The sequence below is a fragment of the Cheilinus undulatus genome, linkage group 5, assembly GCF_018320785.1.
Source record: "Cheilinus undulatus linkage group 5, ASM1832078v1, whole genome shotgun sequence".
NCBI classification, from domain to species: domain Eukaryota; kingdom Metazoa; phylum Chordata; class Actinopteri; order Labriformes; family Labridae; genus Cheilinus; species Cheilinus undulatus.
In genome coordinates this window covers 54,516,272-54,533,330 of record NC_054869.1, presented here as the reverse complement: position 1 = coordinate 54,533,330, position 17,059 = coordinate 54,516,272, and the positions used below count along the sequence as shown (strand labels likewise).

Sequence of the window (17,059 nt, the reverse complement as noted above, 5' to 3'; positions counted from 1 at the left end):
TATCCTTTTTTGGTTATTTTTTGGCCACTTTTAATCTAAATTTTGCCACTATTATCAAATTCATTTTCTTTAAAAAAATCCAATTTCAACACATTTTCCACCAATTTTGCCATTATTCACTCATTTAAGCATTTTTTTAACCAATTTTAAATATTTTTTGTTAGCAACAGTTATTTCATTTTAAGCTTAACTTTACAGTGGACCATGGTTTTGCTGACCTCCATGGGCCCCCAGTTTGGCTGGATCCCAGAAACCTCCCCCTTTATCCCTCCGTATGGGCAGCCTTGTCACATGACTGTTCTAGACTGTTCATGACTGTTCATCCACCTTCAGGTACAGCGGGGGTCCCTGGTCTCTGGCACCTTTATTCTGGGGGTCCCTGGTCTCTGGCACCTTTATTCTGGGGGTCCCTGGTCTCTGGCACCTTTATTCTGGGGGTCCCTGGTCTCTGGCACCTTTATTCTGGGGGTCCCTGGTCTCTGGCACCTTTATTTTGGGGGTCCCAGGCTGAAAAGGTTGAGAACCACTCCAGTAGGTGATGCTGATTCTTGATAGCAAAGGAAAATATCTCTCAGTTGTGTTTGTGCTGGGTAAAAAAGCCCCTGTATGACGCGGAGACGATTGCACACGATGCTGTCCTCTTCTAAAAATCTTGTCACATATTTTCTGGTTTCATTGCACAACACTGAAATGTTCCAGAGCCAGAACATTTCCCTCTGAGTGCGACGTCCTGCACACAAACAGAGAGCTCGCTGGAGGAGTGACGCTCCCAGCATGCAGAATGAAACATTCCTCTGTGGTGAGTAATTCTGGATCCTCTCTCCTGGGCTGGATCTGAATGAGTCCAGATCATCTGTGCGGCTCTGTTACTGCAGGATCCTCCCGGCCTAGGGACCAGGACAGAAGGGGAACAGAGATCTGCAGGTTTCTGCACCATCAGGCTGATTCTCTCTGACCGTTGTAGTCTGAACCACAGGCCTTAGTGGGAAAACCCCAAATCACTCACTCACCACAGCCTTATCATCAGCACATTAGGCAGCACATATTTCAGTGTTTTCACATGTTATTCTGTCATGCTCAGCTGTTGAACATTTATTCGCAGAAATGCACTGTTCCTCCTCCCAACCTGACCTCAGCCTGGTCCTGTTAGAAAAGCCACAGCTATGATGACTTCCTCCTTCTTCGGCATTCTCTTCATGATGTTTGTCCCTCAGTGTCAGAGCATAAAAAGCTACTGTTGGAGTTTAATAGATAAAGGAATCATCTAACAGCTGCAGCCCCATTAGAAAAGGACGTCACAAATTGTGCTTGCATAATCATTTTCCAAACTGAAGGAAAGGGAAGTTTATACAGCACTGTTCATGTAAAAGCATCTCAAACAGCTTCACAGAAAAAAAACAGAATAATTAGAACATTATGAACATTAAAAACCCTGGTATTACACCGATGCAAAATATGTATATTTTAAAAAATAACATCAAAAAGAAATGGAGAAATTAACCATTAAGAAAACATCAACATTTAAAAAACGGGCCGAGGGACTTTTGTCAAATTGAACACGAACAAAAACTTTATAGAAGGTGAACTGATACGATACTTGGAGGTCAAAGGTCACTGTGACCTTACATGTTGTCATCTAACAGTATTCTTTATATTTTTAGAGATTCACAAGCAAGAGGACAAAGACGTGTATCCTCATGCAGGCATCAGACCACCAAGAGGTTCTTGATTCTCTCTGGGAGAGACCCAGAAACAGACTCTGGCTTCTGTACTGGTGCACGATGATCCGGACTTTACCGTAGATTACAGATCTCTGAACAATAAAAGACACCTCCTCCACCCCAGCCTCCTCCTTTATAGTCTAAAGCTCCACTTCCTCCACCCCAGCCTCCTCCTTTATAGTCTAAAGCTCCACCTCCTCCACCCCAGCCTCCTCCTTTATAGTCTAAAGCTCCACCTCCTCCACCCCAGCCTCCTCCTTTATAGTCTAAAGCTCCACCTCCTCCACCCCAGCCTCCTCCTTTATAGTGTAAAGCTTCACCTCCTCCACCCCAGCCTCCTCCTTTATAGCATTAAGCTCTTAAACTCTTAAGGTCTCCCTTCATCTGGATAGACCACTCTAGGAGGTCTGCAGGACTGAGTCCCAATGATCTGGATCCCCTTCTCTGTGTAGGGATCATTCTCCTAGTTTGGGTAGAAATGTTCTGATGATAACTGCAGCACACAGCACCACCTAGAGCTATAAAGTTCTAACCTTCCTCTGGCCCTGTCCATTCCTAATGGCCGTCCCCCACTTCCTGGCGCCAGTGACCTTTGACCCTGTATTATATTGAAGCTTTTGTGCTAAAGCCGTACTTTTACTGTCAGCCACTCAGAAACCTCACAGAGGAACAGAACCAGGCGGTTGTTCTTGTTTCCTTCTGGAAGTGTTGGACTTTTATAAATGCTGTGATCAGGATTTTGCAGTAGATTTCAGATCTTTGAAGTTTAAAATTACAAAACTCAAACAAATTTCCCTGAAGTAGAATATTCATCTTGGTTTTAGAGTAAATTCCTCTGCTTCAGTGGATGAAAATGCTCTCCTTCTTGTCCTCCTTTCATTGAAAGGCTCTTATTTTGAGTTCTCGCAGCGTGATAAAAGTGTCTGCAGAGAGCAGCAGCAGCAGATCTCTCCCCTGCAGCCGTCATCCTCCTTAATGATCTGGTATCAAACCATCAGATGTAATAAGTCCTCCGTAAACACTTCCTCTTCCTCCGCTCAGATTGAAGTTTCTCCCAACATCAAATGAAAGCTTCAAGTGTCCCATATCTGCGTTAATATGCTTCTTTTTACACACTGTGTTCTGGGATTTGCATAGTTTGTCCTCTGTTGATTTATTGAATCGTGGCGGCTCGTTCGCCGCGCTGACAGTGGGCTCACACCGGCCTCTTTATATGATAATGCAGCGTCGCGGAGCCTTTTAATAGAACTCAGAAATGTAATAGTCTTGCATAATTTTCCCATAAAGGCCGACACAGCTGCCGTTCCTCCCTCCTGATATTGGGCCGCTCTCCTTCAGCCGGCCGCGCTGCCTTCAGGAGCGAGACGTTTCTCAGGTGTTGCTCCCTAATCTGTTTTCTAAACTTGACAGAGCCGATAATGCCCGGGACTTGATGTATTTATTCTCGACCCCCCAGGTGATAATGTCCTCATTTCATTTTTTCTGCTCCTCTCAGATATTGAAGCGATCGTGCACAGAGATCCTGAGCGTGGAGCCGTCCAGCGTCTGTGTGAACGGTGAGTGGATCCTCCTGCAGACTGCATGCATGCATTCATGCTCTGCAGGAATCTGACTGCACGCTTACTCAACCAGCTACATCCTGAGTTTTAAAGGGGCGCAGTTTTAACAGCAACATATTTAAGACTCCCTGCAGAGAAAGTTTGTCTAACAGCCCAGCAATAGCTGCTGTGAAAGGAGCTTTCTGATTAGTGGACCAATCAGGGGGCCAATCAGGGGACACTGAGATCATGTTTGCATGGTATCAGATAGTATTAGCAGACTCCTTTGCAGAAGTAGCACATAAATCATTCCAGAGGGTTTTTCCTCATCTGATCTCCCGTTTGTTCGTTTCCACAGAAACCTTTGACATCGTCCTCAGAGGAAATGGATTCATGCTTGGACGCACTAATGAAGGCGTGGTCTGCAGCTTCATTGTTGACCAGCAAACCTTCAGTGAGTGTTTGAACTGCTGTTTTAGAGTCTGAATGAATAACATTTTTCCCTCCTGCAGCAGGCAAAAAGGCTGTAATGTGTAGGGATGTGTTCAGATATGAAACAACAGAAAACTGAGCAAAAGCGTTGTTAAAATAGAGCATAGGCAGGGATGTGACACAATCAAATAAAACCCTACCATGTCTCACTGTACGATGAGCACGGCACGGTACAAATGATACAACATGGAATGAAATATGATACAATAGGGCACTGATCATCAACTGGCGGCCCGAGGGCCATATCAGGCCCCCCAAAGCTTCCTATCGGGCCCCCAGAAGATCATTAAATTCAGAAAAGGAGGAAAACAGCATGTTGTTGTTTTAAAGGTATCTTTTGGTTTTACAATTAATATTGAAGTAGTTTTAGAATGTATTAAGAATATATTTTAAAAAAATGGGTTAAAACTGGCAGAAATGTAAAAATATTTTGACAAAGTGATGGAAAGGGGTTAGAGAGTGCCAAAAATGGGTAGAGGAGTAGCCCTAAGGGATAAAAATTGGCAGAAATGTAAAAATAGGTGATGAGGACAAATAGGGCAACTAGTAACAAAATGGGTTAAATGTGGCAAAATATAGCAAAAGGTGGCTTGGCAATGAACTGAAAAACGGTTAAAGAGTTACAAACAAGGGCAATAATTTGCAGGTGAGTGCAGCAAAGTGGCAAAAGGGATTAGAGGGGCAAAATGGCCGAAAAGTGGCAGAAATGATCAAAAACGGTGAAGATTGCAAAAAAATGCAGCAGAAATGGACAAAAGTAGTAAAAAGGGGTTAAAACAGTTACACAGGAGTTAAAATTGGTGTTAAATCACAACTTGGGTGGGCTTTTTCTCTGGGATTTTCAGGGGCCCAGCACCGGCTGGCTGCATTGTAGATAATAGAGATAGATCTCACCGTTAGTGCCCAAACATTTTCTGTGTTTTGATTGGAAAAAAAAACAATACTAATACAATAATATGGACAATAATATTTATTTAATTTGGTTTATTTTAAAGTACGGCCCCTCAGAGTCTCTGTCAAGACTAAATCTGGCCCTTGTGCAAACATAATTGATGACCCCTGACATAGGGCATCCACCGTGGGCAAAACAACACAACTGGACTCAACACCATACACTAGATATAATATAATACCATGTAATTTAATGTAATACAATTACACACAAGACAGCATACTATACTGCACCATATGATGCCATGCAATACAGTAGAACACAACGCCTCATGACACAAGACAATGGGATGCACAGCAATATGATAGGATACAACACAACAAGGCACCATACAATACCGTATGATGTTATTCAGTTAGGTACGACAAGAAGGGAGACGATATGACACCATGTAATATGATGGAAAGCAGTACAATAGGATACGATTAGATACAAGACAGCAATACAACACAAAACAATACAATATGACACACTATAGGACTAGATGCAATACAGCACGCTACAATGACATGAGAAAATACAATACGCTAGGACATGATACCATAACGTATAATACAGTAGAATATGATACAGAACAATACCACTCATCAATACGACATGGCATGATACAATCACGACACAACAAAAGCTTTGGTTGAACAAAAAGCTGAACAAAAGCTTTTGGACCAAACAATCAGCCCTAGACAGGACAGTACGATAAAACAACATAGAACCATTTAATAGGATACAACAGGGTACAATAAGATGACAGGTAGGCGTGATACGACACGACGGTTTCACCACAGCAGGCTGAGGCTGAATAACAGCGTTTCTGATCAAGCCTATGGGTGTTCTGTTGCAGATATCCCAGCATGCTTCACTGCTGCAGGAGGACTAAAGCTAGAGATATTGAGTTTCTTCTCCTGTAGGCTGTGCAGGTGTTAATGTGTCCGTTGTTTTTATTGTTCATGTCGGTTCACTCGTGACGGATCAGGACCAGGAAGTGTACCCAGTCCTCTGTTTCATAGGCCTAAAATAAGTCCACATCTCTGGTCTAGTATCCAGCCCGGTTTCGCTCAGCCTCCTGTAAATGACGGTGGGTGTTCAGAGGAACCTCACAGGAAATCAAGCCTGTGTCTGACACGATGACGGCTCCCTGATAACGACGCTGCCTCTATCTCTCTGATCTAGAGTGGAGAGAAGAAAGGAGGCTATGTAGGTCACTGTGCTCCTTATTCAGAGCTCTCAGCCGGCTCCTCAGAGAAATCCGTTTTTCACCAAGCTAACAGGATTTGGCACTGGAAGCCAATCTTTTAAAGCTCTCATTTGGCGGCGGGATCGACGGGATCGACGGCTGCCAATGACAACACTTCCCTGCTCGACGAGTTATTTTTGATTTCCTCGGCTCGGCTGAAGCACTGGAGCATATTTATTTTATTCGTTTTTAAAAAAGAACTTCATCTTCATGGGGACGTGGCCGTGAGCAGATGTCTTCCTGTTAGTCCTTTCTCAGTTTAGACCGTCTCACATTCGCCCACTTGGGGCTATTTATTCCCTGATTGGCTCCTGCATGTGTTCAGCGCGGACCTTTCTAACAGTGGGGGCACTTTATAATTACGGACAGGCATCATGGAGACGGCTCGACACGCCGCACATATGTACAACAGATGCTCCCGTCTGTGAGCGCACAAGCAGCGAGAAATATCAATAATTAGAGCGGCGGCTGAAGACGGTTCAGGCCTCTGTCTAACCTGCCGAACGCCGCACACACACACGTGCACGCACGCACACACACACACACGCCTTCACCAACAAACACACAAACACACAATCCAATCTGTCCGCTTTCTTTTTTTAACCGTTATGTAACCGCAGTGATTAAAAGATAGCTCACATCAAACATATGACACAGTTTCACCACTTTAGGAGCACTCAAAAAAGAACTAAAGCTTTGACAATGACAAAAATACTACAGTATAATCCTCCTCAGATAATTCAAAGGGTCAGAGATCATATGAGGATTTTCACATCGCTGTGTGGTCAAAGTTTTTGTGACAAACCAGGAGAAAATAGGAAAATTACACACTCCTTTATTATAAATAGACTCAATAATAGGGGTGCTTCTTCGTTTAGCCTTTTCTATCAGTCATCATAACTAATGCTGTCTGGAGAAGCTTTAAAAAGAGGATTTAGATCGTATGAAGGAGATGCAGAATGACTAAAGAGGAAATGTAGAAGATGGAGGAGAGACAATGGAGGGGGATGACAACAGAGAGAGGATGGAGAGGCAGAAAAAGTGAGGATGCAGCGAGATAGACTGAGATGTATAGTACTATTCAAAGGGAGTATCATTCATGAGTTTAGTTTCCTGTTGTGTATGGTTTATCAGACTTAATAGAGTTAATTTAAACCCTGCTGTCTTGTTCTCGTGTTTTCACAGCTCAGAGGCCGACAGTTGTCCGTAACGATTACATGATGTGTCCTGCTCCAAAACTCTCTGAAGTGGGACAGTGAGTATCCTGATTTTTTCTGTGAATATTCACTTTATAGAAATCATCAGTAGTGCACCATCATGTTAGAGTGGTACAGCTTTACAAATACAACAGTGAGTTCATAAAATGTCCTTACAATGCTGGAATTTAAACATCAGGTCATTCTGGCTCAGATTGAAGACCCCTGGGTCAGCTGATGGGATCTGCTGGAATATAAAAGCATGTCTTTATTTTGGGGACTGTGGTTCTTTCTAGAGGTCTGGATTATTAATGTGAGCTCAGTAATAAGAGCTGCACGTCTGCCCCTGAAAATCTCTTCATCTGGTCCCTCTCTACATTTATATGTCTGTAAACAAATGAGACGGACAAACGACAGTGAGAGCCTCTAACCAACATTTAGAGCCTCTAACCGCCATGAGAGCCTCTAACCAACATTTAGAGCCTCTAACCAACATTGAGAATCCCTAACTGACATTGAGAGACCCTCACCGACTTTGAGAGCCACTAACTGACTTTGAGAGCCCCTAACCAACACGAAGAGCCCCTTACCGACACTGAGAGCTTCCAAACAACATTGAGAGCTCCTCATTGACATTGAGAGCCCCTAACCGACATTGGGAGCCCCTAGCCGACTTTGAAAGCCCCTAACCGACATTGAGAGCCCCTAGAGGACTTTGAAAGCCACTAACCGACTTTGAGAGCCCCTCACCGACACTGAGAGCCTCCAAACGACATTGAGAATCCCCAACCGACATTTAAAGCCTCTACTTGACTTTGAGATCCTCTAACTGACTTTGAGAGCCCCTAACCAACATTGAGAGCCCCTAACCAACTTTAAGAGCCCCAAACCGACATTGAGAGCCCCTAACGGACATTGAGAACCCTAACCGACATTGAGAGCCTCAAACTGACATTGAGAGCCTCTAACTTAAATTGAGAGCCTCTAACTGACATTGTGGAGCCTCTAACTGACATTGTGGAGCCTCTAACCAACATTGAGAGCCTCTAACCAACATTGAGAGCCACTAACCGACATTGAGAGCCTCTAACCAACATTGAGAGCCTCTAACCAACATTGAGAGCCACTAACCGACATTGAGAGCCTTAAACCGACATTGAGAGCCTTAAACCGACATTGAGAGCCTCTAACTGGCATTGAGAGCCTCTAACCAACATTGAGAGCCTCTAACCAACATTGAGAGCCACTAACCGACATTGAGAGCCTTAAACCGACATTGAGAGCCTCTAACTGGCATTGAGAGCCTCTAACCAACATTGAGAGCCACTAACCGACATTGAGAGCCTTAAACCGACATTGAGAGCCTCTAACTGACATTGAGAGCCTAAAACCGACATTGAGAACCTCTAACTGACATTGAGAGCCTAAAACCGACATTGAGAGCCTAAAACCGACATTGAGAGCCTTTAACTGACATTGTGGAGCCCCTAACCAACATTGAGAACCCCTCACCGACATTGAGAGCCTCTAACTGACATTGAGAGCCTCTAACTGACATTGAGAGCCCCTAACCGACATTGAGAGCCTCTAACCAACATTGAAAGCCTCTAACCGACATTGAGAGCCTCAAAACGACATTGAGAACCTCTGACCAACATTGAGAATCCCTAACGGACATTGCTGAAAATGGCATTCAATAGCTTAAAAAATGATGAAAATAGCTGAAAAGGGCCTCCAAACGACATTGAGAGCTCCTCACTGACATTGAGAGCCCCTAACCGACATTGAGAGCCCCTAACCGATTTTGAGAGCCCCTAACCGACATTGAGAACCTCTGACTGACATTGAGAATCCCTAACGGACATTGCTGAAAATGGCATTCAATAGCTTAAAAAAATGATGAAAATAGCTGAAAGTAGTCTGAAAGAGCTTAAAATAGCCTAAAAACAGCTGAAAGTAGCCTCAAAATAGCTGGAAATAGTCTAAAAGTAGCTGAAAATGATATTCAATAGCTAAAAAAACGATAAAAAATAGCTGAAAGTAGCTGAAAAAGCTATAAATAGCCTAGAAATTGCTGAAAATAGCCTCAAAATTGCTGAAAATAGTCTTAAAGTAGCTGGAAATGGCATTCAATGGCTGAAAAAGCGTAGAAACAACTGAAAATAGCATGAAATAAAATACAAAATAATAACACAAAATAATAAAATAAAGTTAGAAATGAGAAAAGTATGAAGTATGAAGGAGGAGATAGCAGACACGGAAGAAGAAGAATAAACAAAATGGCCGAACCTCTAACTGACATTGAGATGCTAAAACCCCACTAAATTAAATGACCTAAATTGTTTTTCTGTGCGAGTTCCTTTAACTGACATTGTTTTAAGATTATACCAACATTAAACAGAACAAACATTGAGTCTAACTGACATTGGAATAATCTAACTGACATTGTAAACATGGTAAAAAGTTCAATTCAGCGTGATTTTGATTTTTGCCAACATTGAAAGCCTCTAACCGACATTGAGAGCCTCAGAAGCCATGAGAGACCGACCTAAAGATAATCCCTAATTTCCACATTTCTCTGAAAATGGCATTCAATTTGCTTTGATGATCAAACAGCTGATTGGCCTTATTTCCTAGTTTCAATCCTGTCAGCTTGCCCTCAGTTTGAGAGCCCCTAACCGATTTATATTTTGTTGCTCTTAGTACATTAATTTTCAGATCAACAATCCTAAATCGGACATTGCTGAAAATGGCATTCAATAGCATCCTGGTATTTAAAAGTATCTCCATGTTTACCAGTATCTGAAAGAGCTTAAAATAGCCTAAATGTTAAACAGTGTCTGGATGTCAAAATAGCTGTGAAATAGTCTAAAGTAGCGTGTTTGAAAATGAAGATTCAATAGCGTAAAAAAGCGATAAACATGGCTGAAAGTAGAAAATAGCATGAAATAAAATACAAAATAATAACACAAAATAATAAAATAAAGTTAGAAATGAGAAAAGTATGAAGTATGAAGGAGGAGATAGCAGACACGGAAGAAGAAGAATAAACAAAATGGCCGACACGAATATCAATAGTGTGGATGCTCAGCATCCCCACTAAATAAATGACCATAAATTGTTTTTCTGTGCGAGTTCCTTTCAGTCATCTGTTTTAAGATTATACAAATATAAACAGAACAAACAGAGTCACAGGTCGGGGGTGGAATAATCGTTCATTAATTGTAAACATGGTAAAAAGTTCAATTCAGCGTGATTTTGATTTTTGCCATAATCGCCCAGCCCTAATCCAGAAGCCATGAGAGAGTAAAGATAATCTTTATTTCCACATTTCTCTGAGTTTAATGACACAGATTTGTTTTTACATCAAACAGCCGTGATTGGCTTATTTCCCTAAGAAGTTTCAATCCTGTCAGCTTGTTTTTCTCAGTTTGACGTGCACAGATTTATATTTTGTTGCTCTTAGTCGCCTTTAATTTTCAGATCAACAATCCTAAATCTATAAATGAGCAGCAAGTTAAACAGCATCCTGGTATTTAAAAGTATCTCCATGTTTACCAGTATCTAAACGTTAACAGTATCTAAATGTTAAACAGTGTCTGGATGTCAAACATTAGCCTGTGTTTAACAGTACCAGTAAGGGAAGCGTGTTTGAGGGGATGAAGAGTTTGCGGTAGCGTAAAGACGCAGTAAACATGGCTGAAAGTCTCTCCATACATCCATCCCTGGGAGATTTCAGTGAAAACAGAGTAAATAAGCGTTTATTCCCTGCTGCACGCTTATTGTTTGACTTTAACGTCATCTTTTTAATCCTGAAGCGGAGCAGATGATCGCTAAGGCCTTCTAGATGGAACAACAGATTTTCAATGTCCCAGATCTAGCACAATCCAATCAAAAATGTCTGATTAGGAGCTGGGCGGGCTCCTGCACGGCTCTGAGACAGATTAGGTTTCATATTATCTCTGACGGATCAAAGAACAGTGTTTCTCCCACTTATTTGGGTTAAATACGCTCTGATAGGTTCAAACATCAGTCTGTCGTTGAAAAGGATTTCTTGGAAATTTTCCTTTCCAAAACCAAAAAGTTCCACAATTTAAAACAACTAAAATGTCTTTGTTTTTAAGAGTCCAATGAAAAATACCCAATTATTTCTTTAGATCGTCTTCAAAATTTTCAGTGAAAATCCCTGAAAATTCCAATAAAAAAATCCAATGCACATTCCTGAAAGATTTCAAGCAAATTCCCCTCTCAGTTTTCATGGCAAACTCCAAAATTTTTTCAAAAACATTCTCCAAAATTCCATAAAAATGATGGAAGCATCCCCCAAAATTTCCAATCCAGTTACCCCCAAATTTAGTAATAATTTCCCATATTCCCGTGAAAATGCAAAAAAAAAAAAAAAAAAAAGAAAGAAAAACTAAAATAAATTCAAAGCAATAAAAGTCTCAGAAATAACATATCTTCTTAATTTCCATAAAAATACTTTCCAGGCAAATTCCCTAAAATATCCAAACTGCAAATTCCTTAAACTTGAGTGGACGTTTTTGACAAATATTTAATCAATTTTGATACCAGAAATGATGACGATAGAGCAGTAATGTAGGCTGTGATATGAAGAAAATTTGTGTGGATTTTCTGAGTCTAATGCTGATTCAAATCTGGATGTTTTTAATATAAAGAAGGAGATAATGGTCATCACAGTCCCAGACATTTAAACAGTAAAAATCCAACCTTACTGAAACATTTTATTTTATTTATTTTATTGAACCAGGTTGGTCCTATTGAGATTAAAACCTCTTTTCAAGGGAGACCTGGCCAAGATGGGCAACAGCAAAAAAAAAAAAAAAAAAACACAAAAAAACCCCACAAAATTATAGACAGAAATACAAAGAGAGACAATGTAAAATTCACAAAGCACAACATATCGGATTAAAACCATCTATGAGTCAAATCTGGGAACCAATCGTTCAAACAGCCAAGCTAAAACATGGACGTCCTATAGAATCTGCTTCCATGTCTTTCATTTTAGATTGAAAACATTTAAGGACACCAGTTCCTTGAGCTTTAAGTCATTCTGCAACTGATTCCAGATTTCAGAGCACTTCAAGAGCCAAAAACATCCTGAGCATCAAATATTGAATATGATAATAAAAATCACCAAAATACAAGAGTAAAACGTCGCTGACATGATCAAATAATATACCGTTAAAAGTCTGTCAGACTCTAAAGACGGTCTCTGTGATGTAGACAGAAAGAGATCCATTAAAAACTGAGGTTTTTTTGTTTTTATTTTTTCTTTTTAGAGAAGATTGGAATCGTAGTTTCACAGTTTTTAAAACTGTATTTGAAATCTTTTGTGCAATTTAGCCTAACATTTTATAAGACAAGAGTTAGAGACGGACGGTAAAGACGGTGATACAGGTGAGCAGTAAAATCAGGTAAAAGTTTAACCTCTGGGATGTTCATAAAAGAGAGAAATATTAAAGAATAATAATCAAGAAAAATGGATGAAAAATACAGTGCATTATTATTATTTTCTTTTAATATAGTTTTATTTTTCTGCTGAAAAAAATCGGACATTATGCATGAAGGAAAAGAGAAAAATTTACTCTAGGGCTGAACAATGAATCCACATTGAGCTGAAATGACAGCATGGCCTTCTGAGGAGCTTCAGAGCCTCTTTAAGGACAAACGTGTGTCAGAGATGAAGCTAGAGTCCTGCTTTAATATCAATATTTCAGCAGAGAAATCCTGGAGCAGCTGGAAGAATAAATCATCTTTGTGCAGAAATCTGACTCACAGTTATACTCTTTCAATCAACATCTGATTTTTTTTTTCCCAATTAACCCCTTAAAGCCTGAAAACACAAATAATAGCCAGAAAATTCTAATTTTTTATATTTTTATATTTTTATTGTCTCATTTCATTCATCAGGAGTTTTTGGTAACTGATAATCCACTTGAGGGCATTTTTATCATTTATCAGATTTTATTCAGAAGTTTTTTGAGTAATTTATTGATCATATTGATTAGATAGAGGTTCATAAAAGTCTCTATCAAACATGATAAACAGGCTTTAAGGGGTTAAATACTTCAGTATTTTCCAGAGGGGTCCAGTCCTGATTCAAACATGCTGGATTCAGAGAAATAAACGGATTATTTTAGCAAAAATAGAAGATTTAGATATAAATATGAGAAAACAGAACATCAGAAGTGAATGTGTTGATGTTTTGAACCATTCCCACTGTTTTATCTAAATGTGGAAATGTTCTCATAAATAGTGGATTTATTTGAGGTTTAGTTTAAGAAAGTAGAAATATTTTGTTTTATTAAAACAGTAAATTCAAACTTCATGTAACGGCTGAAAGTCAACCTGAGACGTCTCAAAATCACACAGGAATAAAAGTAGAGGATTTATAAATGTACAGATGAGGCCTGTGATATCAGATACAAGCTGTTTAATACTTTAATAATGAAATAAATGTTTAAAAGCTGTTATGTTTTAAACATCAGAGGTTTAAACATGGAGCTGAAAACGTCTCAGAGGTTCAGTAGAGTAACATCAGCCGTGGCGTGGTCTCCACGCCGCGGCCTCCAGCTACCACCACCAGTCAGAGAACGCCGTCTTCAAATACTAGACCAGGGGTCATCAGCTACTTCTGCACAAGCGCCAGTTTTTTCCTAAACAGGCATTTTGGGGGCCGAACTTTCAAATAAACGAAAGAAATTTTCATTAAAGTCCAATTGACGTATTTTTGTATAGATATTTTTATTTTCTATTAAATGTACTTTTTTTTTTGGCTCAATCAGTGAGATCAGTACGGATATCTGAGCCAGAGGGCGACTGACATATTTCATCTGAATATTTCTGTGGCTGTCAGGTTGTCCATCTCTGGGTTTCATGCTGATATGCTGTGTAGTGATAAGAATAAATCCAATAAATCCCATCCTCCAAAAACACCTGAAGCTGAAAGTTTCCATAGAAAACAGCACTTTTTTAAAATCAAGAATCAACTGAAAAATACAAATTTTACATTTTTATTCCCATAATTATATTTGTATTCTTTATTCCCATTTCAGAATTTTTATTCTTTTTTCCCATTTTTATATTTTTATTCCCATTTTAATATTTTTGTTCCCATTTTTTATACTTTTAATCTTTAATTTCATTTTCATATTTTTATTCCCTTTTTCCATCTTTGTAATGCTTTATTTTTATGCCTTATTCGAATTTTAATGTTACATTTCTTTATTTCAAATATTATATTTTTTCATTTTTTATGTTTTTATTGTTCATTCCCATTTTTGTCAAGAATCAACTGATAAATATATGATTAACATGCATTATTGTCAATAATAACTAACAGGTGGATTTCTAAAAATGAAACATGAAGCCAGGTTAAGCCAATTAAATTGATTCAGTCTCATTGTTTTTTGAGTTGTTTTAATAGCTGTAGGGAGTTCATTAAGAAAATAAAATATAAATAAAACCAGTCCCAAAATATCGCATACTGCATAAAATACCGGTCATGTTCTGGGGGCCTGATGTGGCCCCCGGGCCGCCAGTTGATGATCCCTGTACTAGTCATTATATTTATGGAGAACAGACTTTTGCTGGTTTTATTGCATAAGTTAGATTTGCAGAGACGATCCCGCCGTGGTGCAGCCGTGACTGTGAACCTTTAAACCAGTCCCAGTCTGACGTCAGGTCTGTTGGATTACAGCCGAAGGATTCAGGGCCGACAGAGTCCAGCACCTGGGAGGAACAGTTTAATTCTGAATGTTATGGTGGTAGAAGTTCAGACTTGCTGCTCATTTCTTCAGTGCACACACACACATTTTCTGACCAATCATCTCTTATTCCCCTTCCTTTCTTCTGTTTTCTGGACCAAGTCCAGATGGGATCAGTAGAGCTGGTCTTAGATCCTCTTCAGTGGAGCCTTGAAGAGAGCCAGTGTTTTTATTTCTACACCATGCTTTCCTCATGAATGTGAAGCTGTTTTTATTTTGTTCCTCTCATGGCGGCGGTGTGGAGAAAACGCCTGCCCTTGAACCCGGCTGCTCCTGAGGAGACCGTCCTCCTCGTGTTTCTCCTGAATAGAGAAAAAGGAGGCGAGCCCAGAATCGGAGAGGTTTTGGCCGGCTCACTGAGGTTGCAGTAAAAAGGTTAATTTGAGCGTCTACATCTGTAAAGCACGGGCCTGCAGCGCTCGGTGCTGCCATTTGCAGACGGCCTGCTTAATTAACTCTTGGCTGCCGATGGTGACCCATTAAGCAGTTAGCTGCTACGGGCGGTGAGTAAACACATCTGCTGGAGGGGCTCTAAAAGGATGTGCGACAGATGCAGCCATTCCCTTTTCCACGCTCCCCATTTAAATAATTCACCACGCGCTGACAATCCCTGCACCCAGGACCACCTGCGTGGAACGAGGAGCCCTGGAAACTTCCGTCTCCGTCCATCTGTCTGCTTCTGCTCCATCGCCGCTCCCGGCGCACGGGGCGCTCCGCTAACACGGCTCTACTCAGCCGGAGAAGAATCGCCGTTCGACTGCACATTCTGGAGCGTGTTCTGTTCCACGTGAGGCCTCCTCCTCGGCGGCGCCGCCTCGCTCTGTGTCCCGACCTCTCCGAGAAGCTTTGCTGGGGAACATATTTTAGTTTGAGCAGAAGAGGAAGAGCTCAGCTGCAGCTTCCTGTCCCGGCGGGGGGGTTCACATCCAGCCTGGCCGTGCAGGAATCACAGCGCTCGCTCGCTCGTGTAGGAGCGCTCTCAGCAGAGGCATCATCTGTGCTGACAGCTGCGGCATCAGGCCTCAAACTCCGGCATCTGCTGACGCCCTCCCTCCCCCCACCGTACGTCCCCGTCGGGGGCCCCGCACACCCTGCTGGGGCCCCGATCTAGAGGTTAAGTGGCTGCGCTGGTGCGGCAGCGTGTCCTCACCTGGTGTTTTCACAAGGAGAAAAAATAACTGAGGGGGGAGTCGACACCTGCTTTACATCGCAGGTACAGTAGCTAATGCTAATGCTAGTCAATAATTAAACAGGCTGTCCCAGGGACAAGGCTCCATCTGCTGCAGCGGGGGATGAAGATGTTTATGATAAAGCTGTCCCTCATCGTCCTCCATGTTGGGACACAGACGGGCAGGATGACATGATGTCACAGTCTGAGGAGGGAAACGGCGACACAGAAACCGACGGATGCAGGGCTTCATTTTACAGGAGAGGAATGAGGCGTGGACAATTCTTCAGCTATAAACTCAGAACATATTTATAACCCACTGACAGATTTAGCTTATGTGGGGCCCAAGGCAGGCACAGACATGAGACCCCAGCCCCCCATAGTTTTAGGAGGAGACTTACAGACCTGAAAAAAACGTTTTTAACCTTTGTTAACTTAAACAGAAATCAGAATTTATGCAAAACACAGAGTGGGACCCTATCCAAGACATCATCTACTGCAGGGGTTCCCAACCTTTTCAGCCCGCAACCCCCAAAATAAAGGTGCCAGGGACCCGAGACCCCCACTCTACCTAAAGGTGGTTGAACACAGCCATGCACAATTAAGAATATAATAAGTGTGTGGGGGGGGGTCTTCTAGTGGGGGTTAGTGATTATTTCTAACATACAGAGGTCAGTAGTATTATCATTACTGTGAGAGTGGGCTGATATTTCACTTACTGCCGACAACTAAATATTAAAACAAACTATTTCAATTTAAATAAATAAATGTAAAGCAGGTTTAGGACATTTTTTTCCTCAGAGTTTTGTATAAATATATATTTAGTTAGTTTGGTTGAAAAAGTCCTTGATAGTAGACTCACTCAAATACTTAATAAAGCAGAAAGAGGAAATTAAACCAAAACAAAAAATGTTAAACCTTTTTTAAAGTTCACTACAACACACCAGCATCCAGAGGGAAGACATGAG

At 41.1% G+C, this 17,059-nt stretch overlaps 1 protein-coding gene across 1 annotated transcript in view; it reads left to right on the top strand.

Annotated features, from left to right (window-relative positions):
• The window catches only part of antxr2a (ANTXR cell adhesion molecule 2a), an 87,538-nt gene that overhangs the window by 29,437 nt on the left and 41,042 nt on the right, over window positions 1–17,059 (top strand). The window contains exons 8-10 of the mRNA XM_041787460.1: window positions 3,217–3,277; window positions 3,618–3,713; window positions 7,123–7,192. Of these exons, the coding sequence (XP_041643394.1) occupies window positions 3,217–3,277; window positions 3,618–3,713; window positions 7,123–7,192 (227 nt within the window). The remainder of the gene's footprint in view (window positions 1–3,216; window positions 3,278–3,617; window positions 3,714–7,122; window positions 7,193–17,059) is intronic.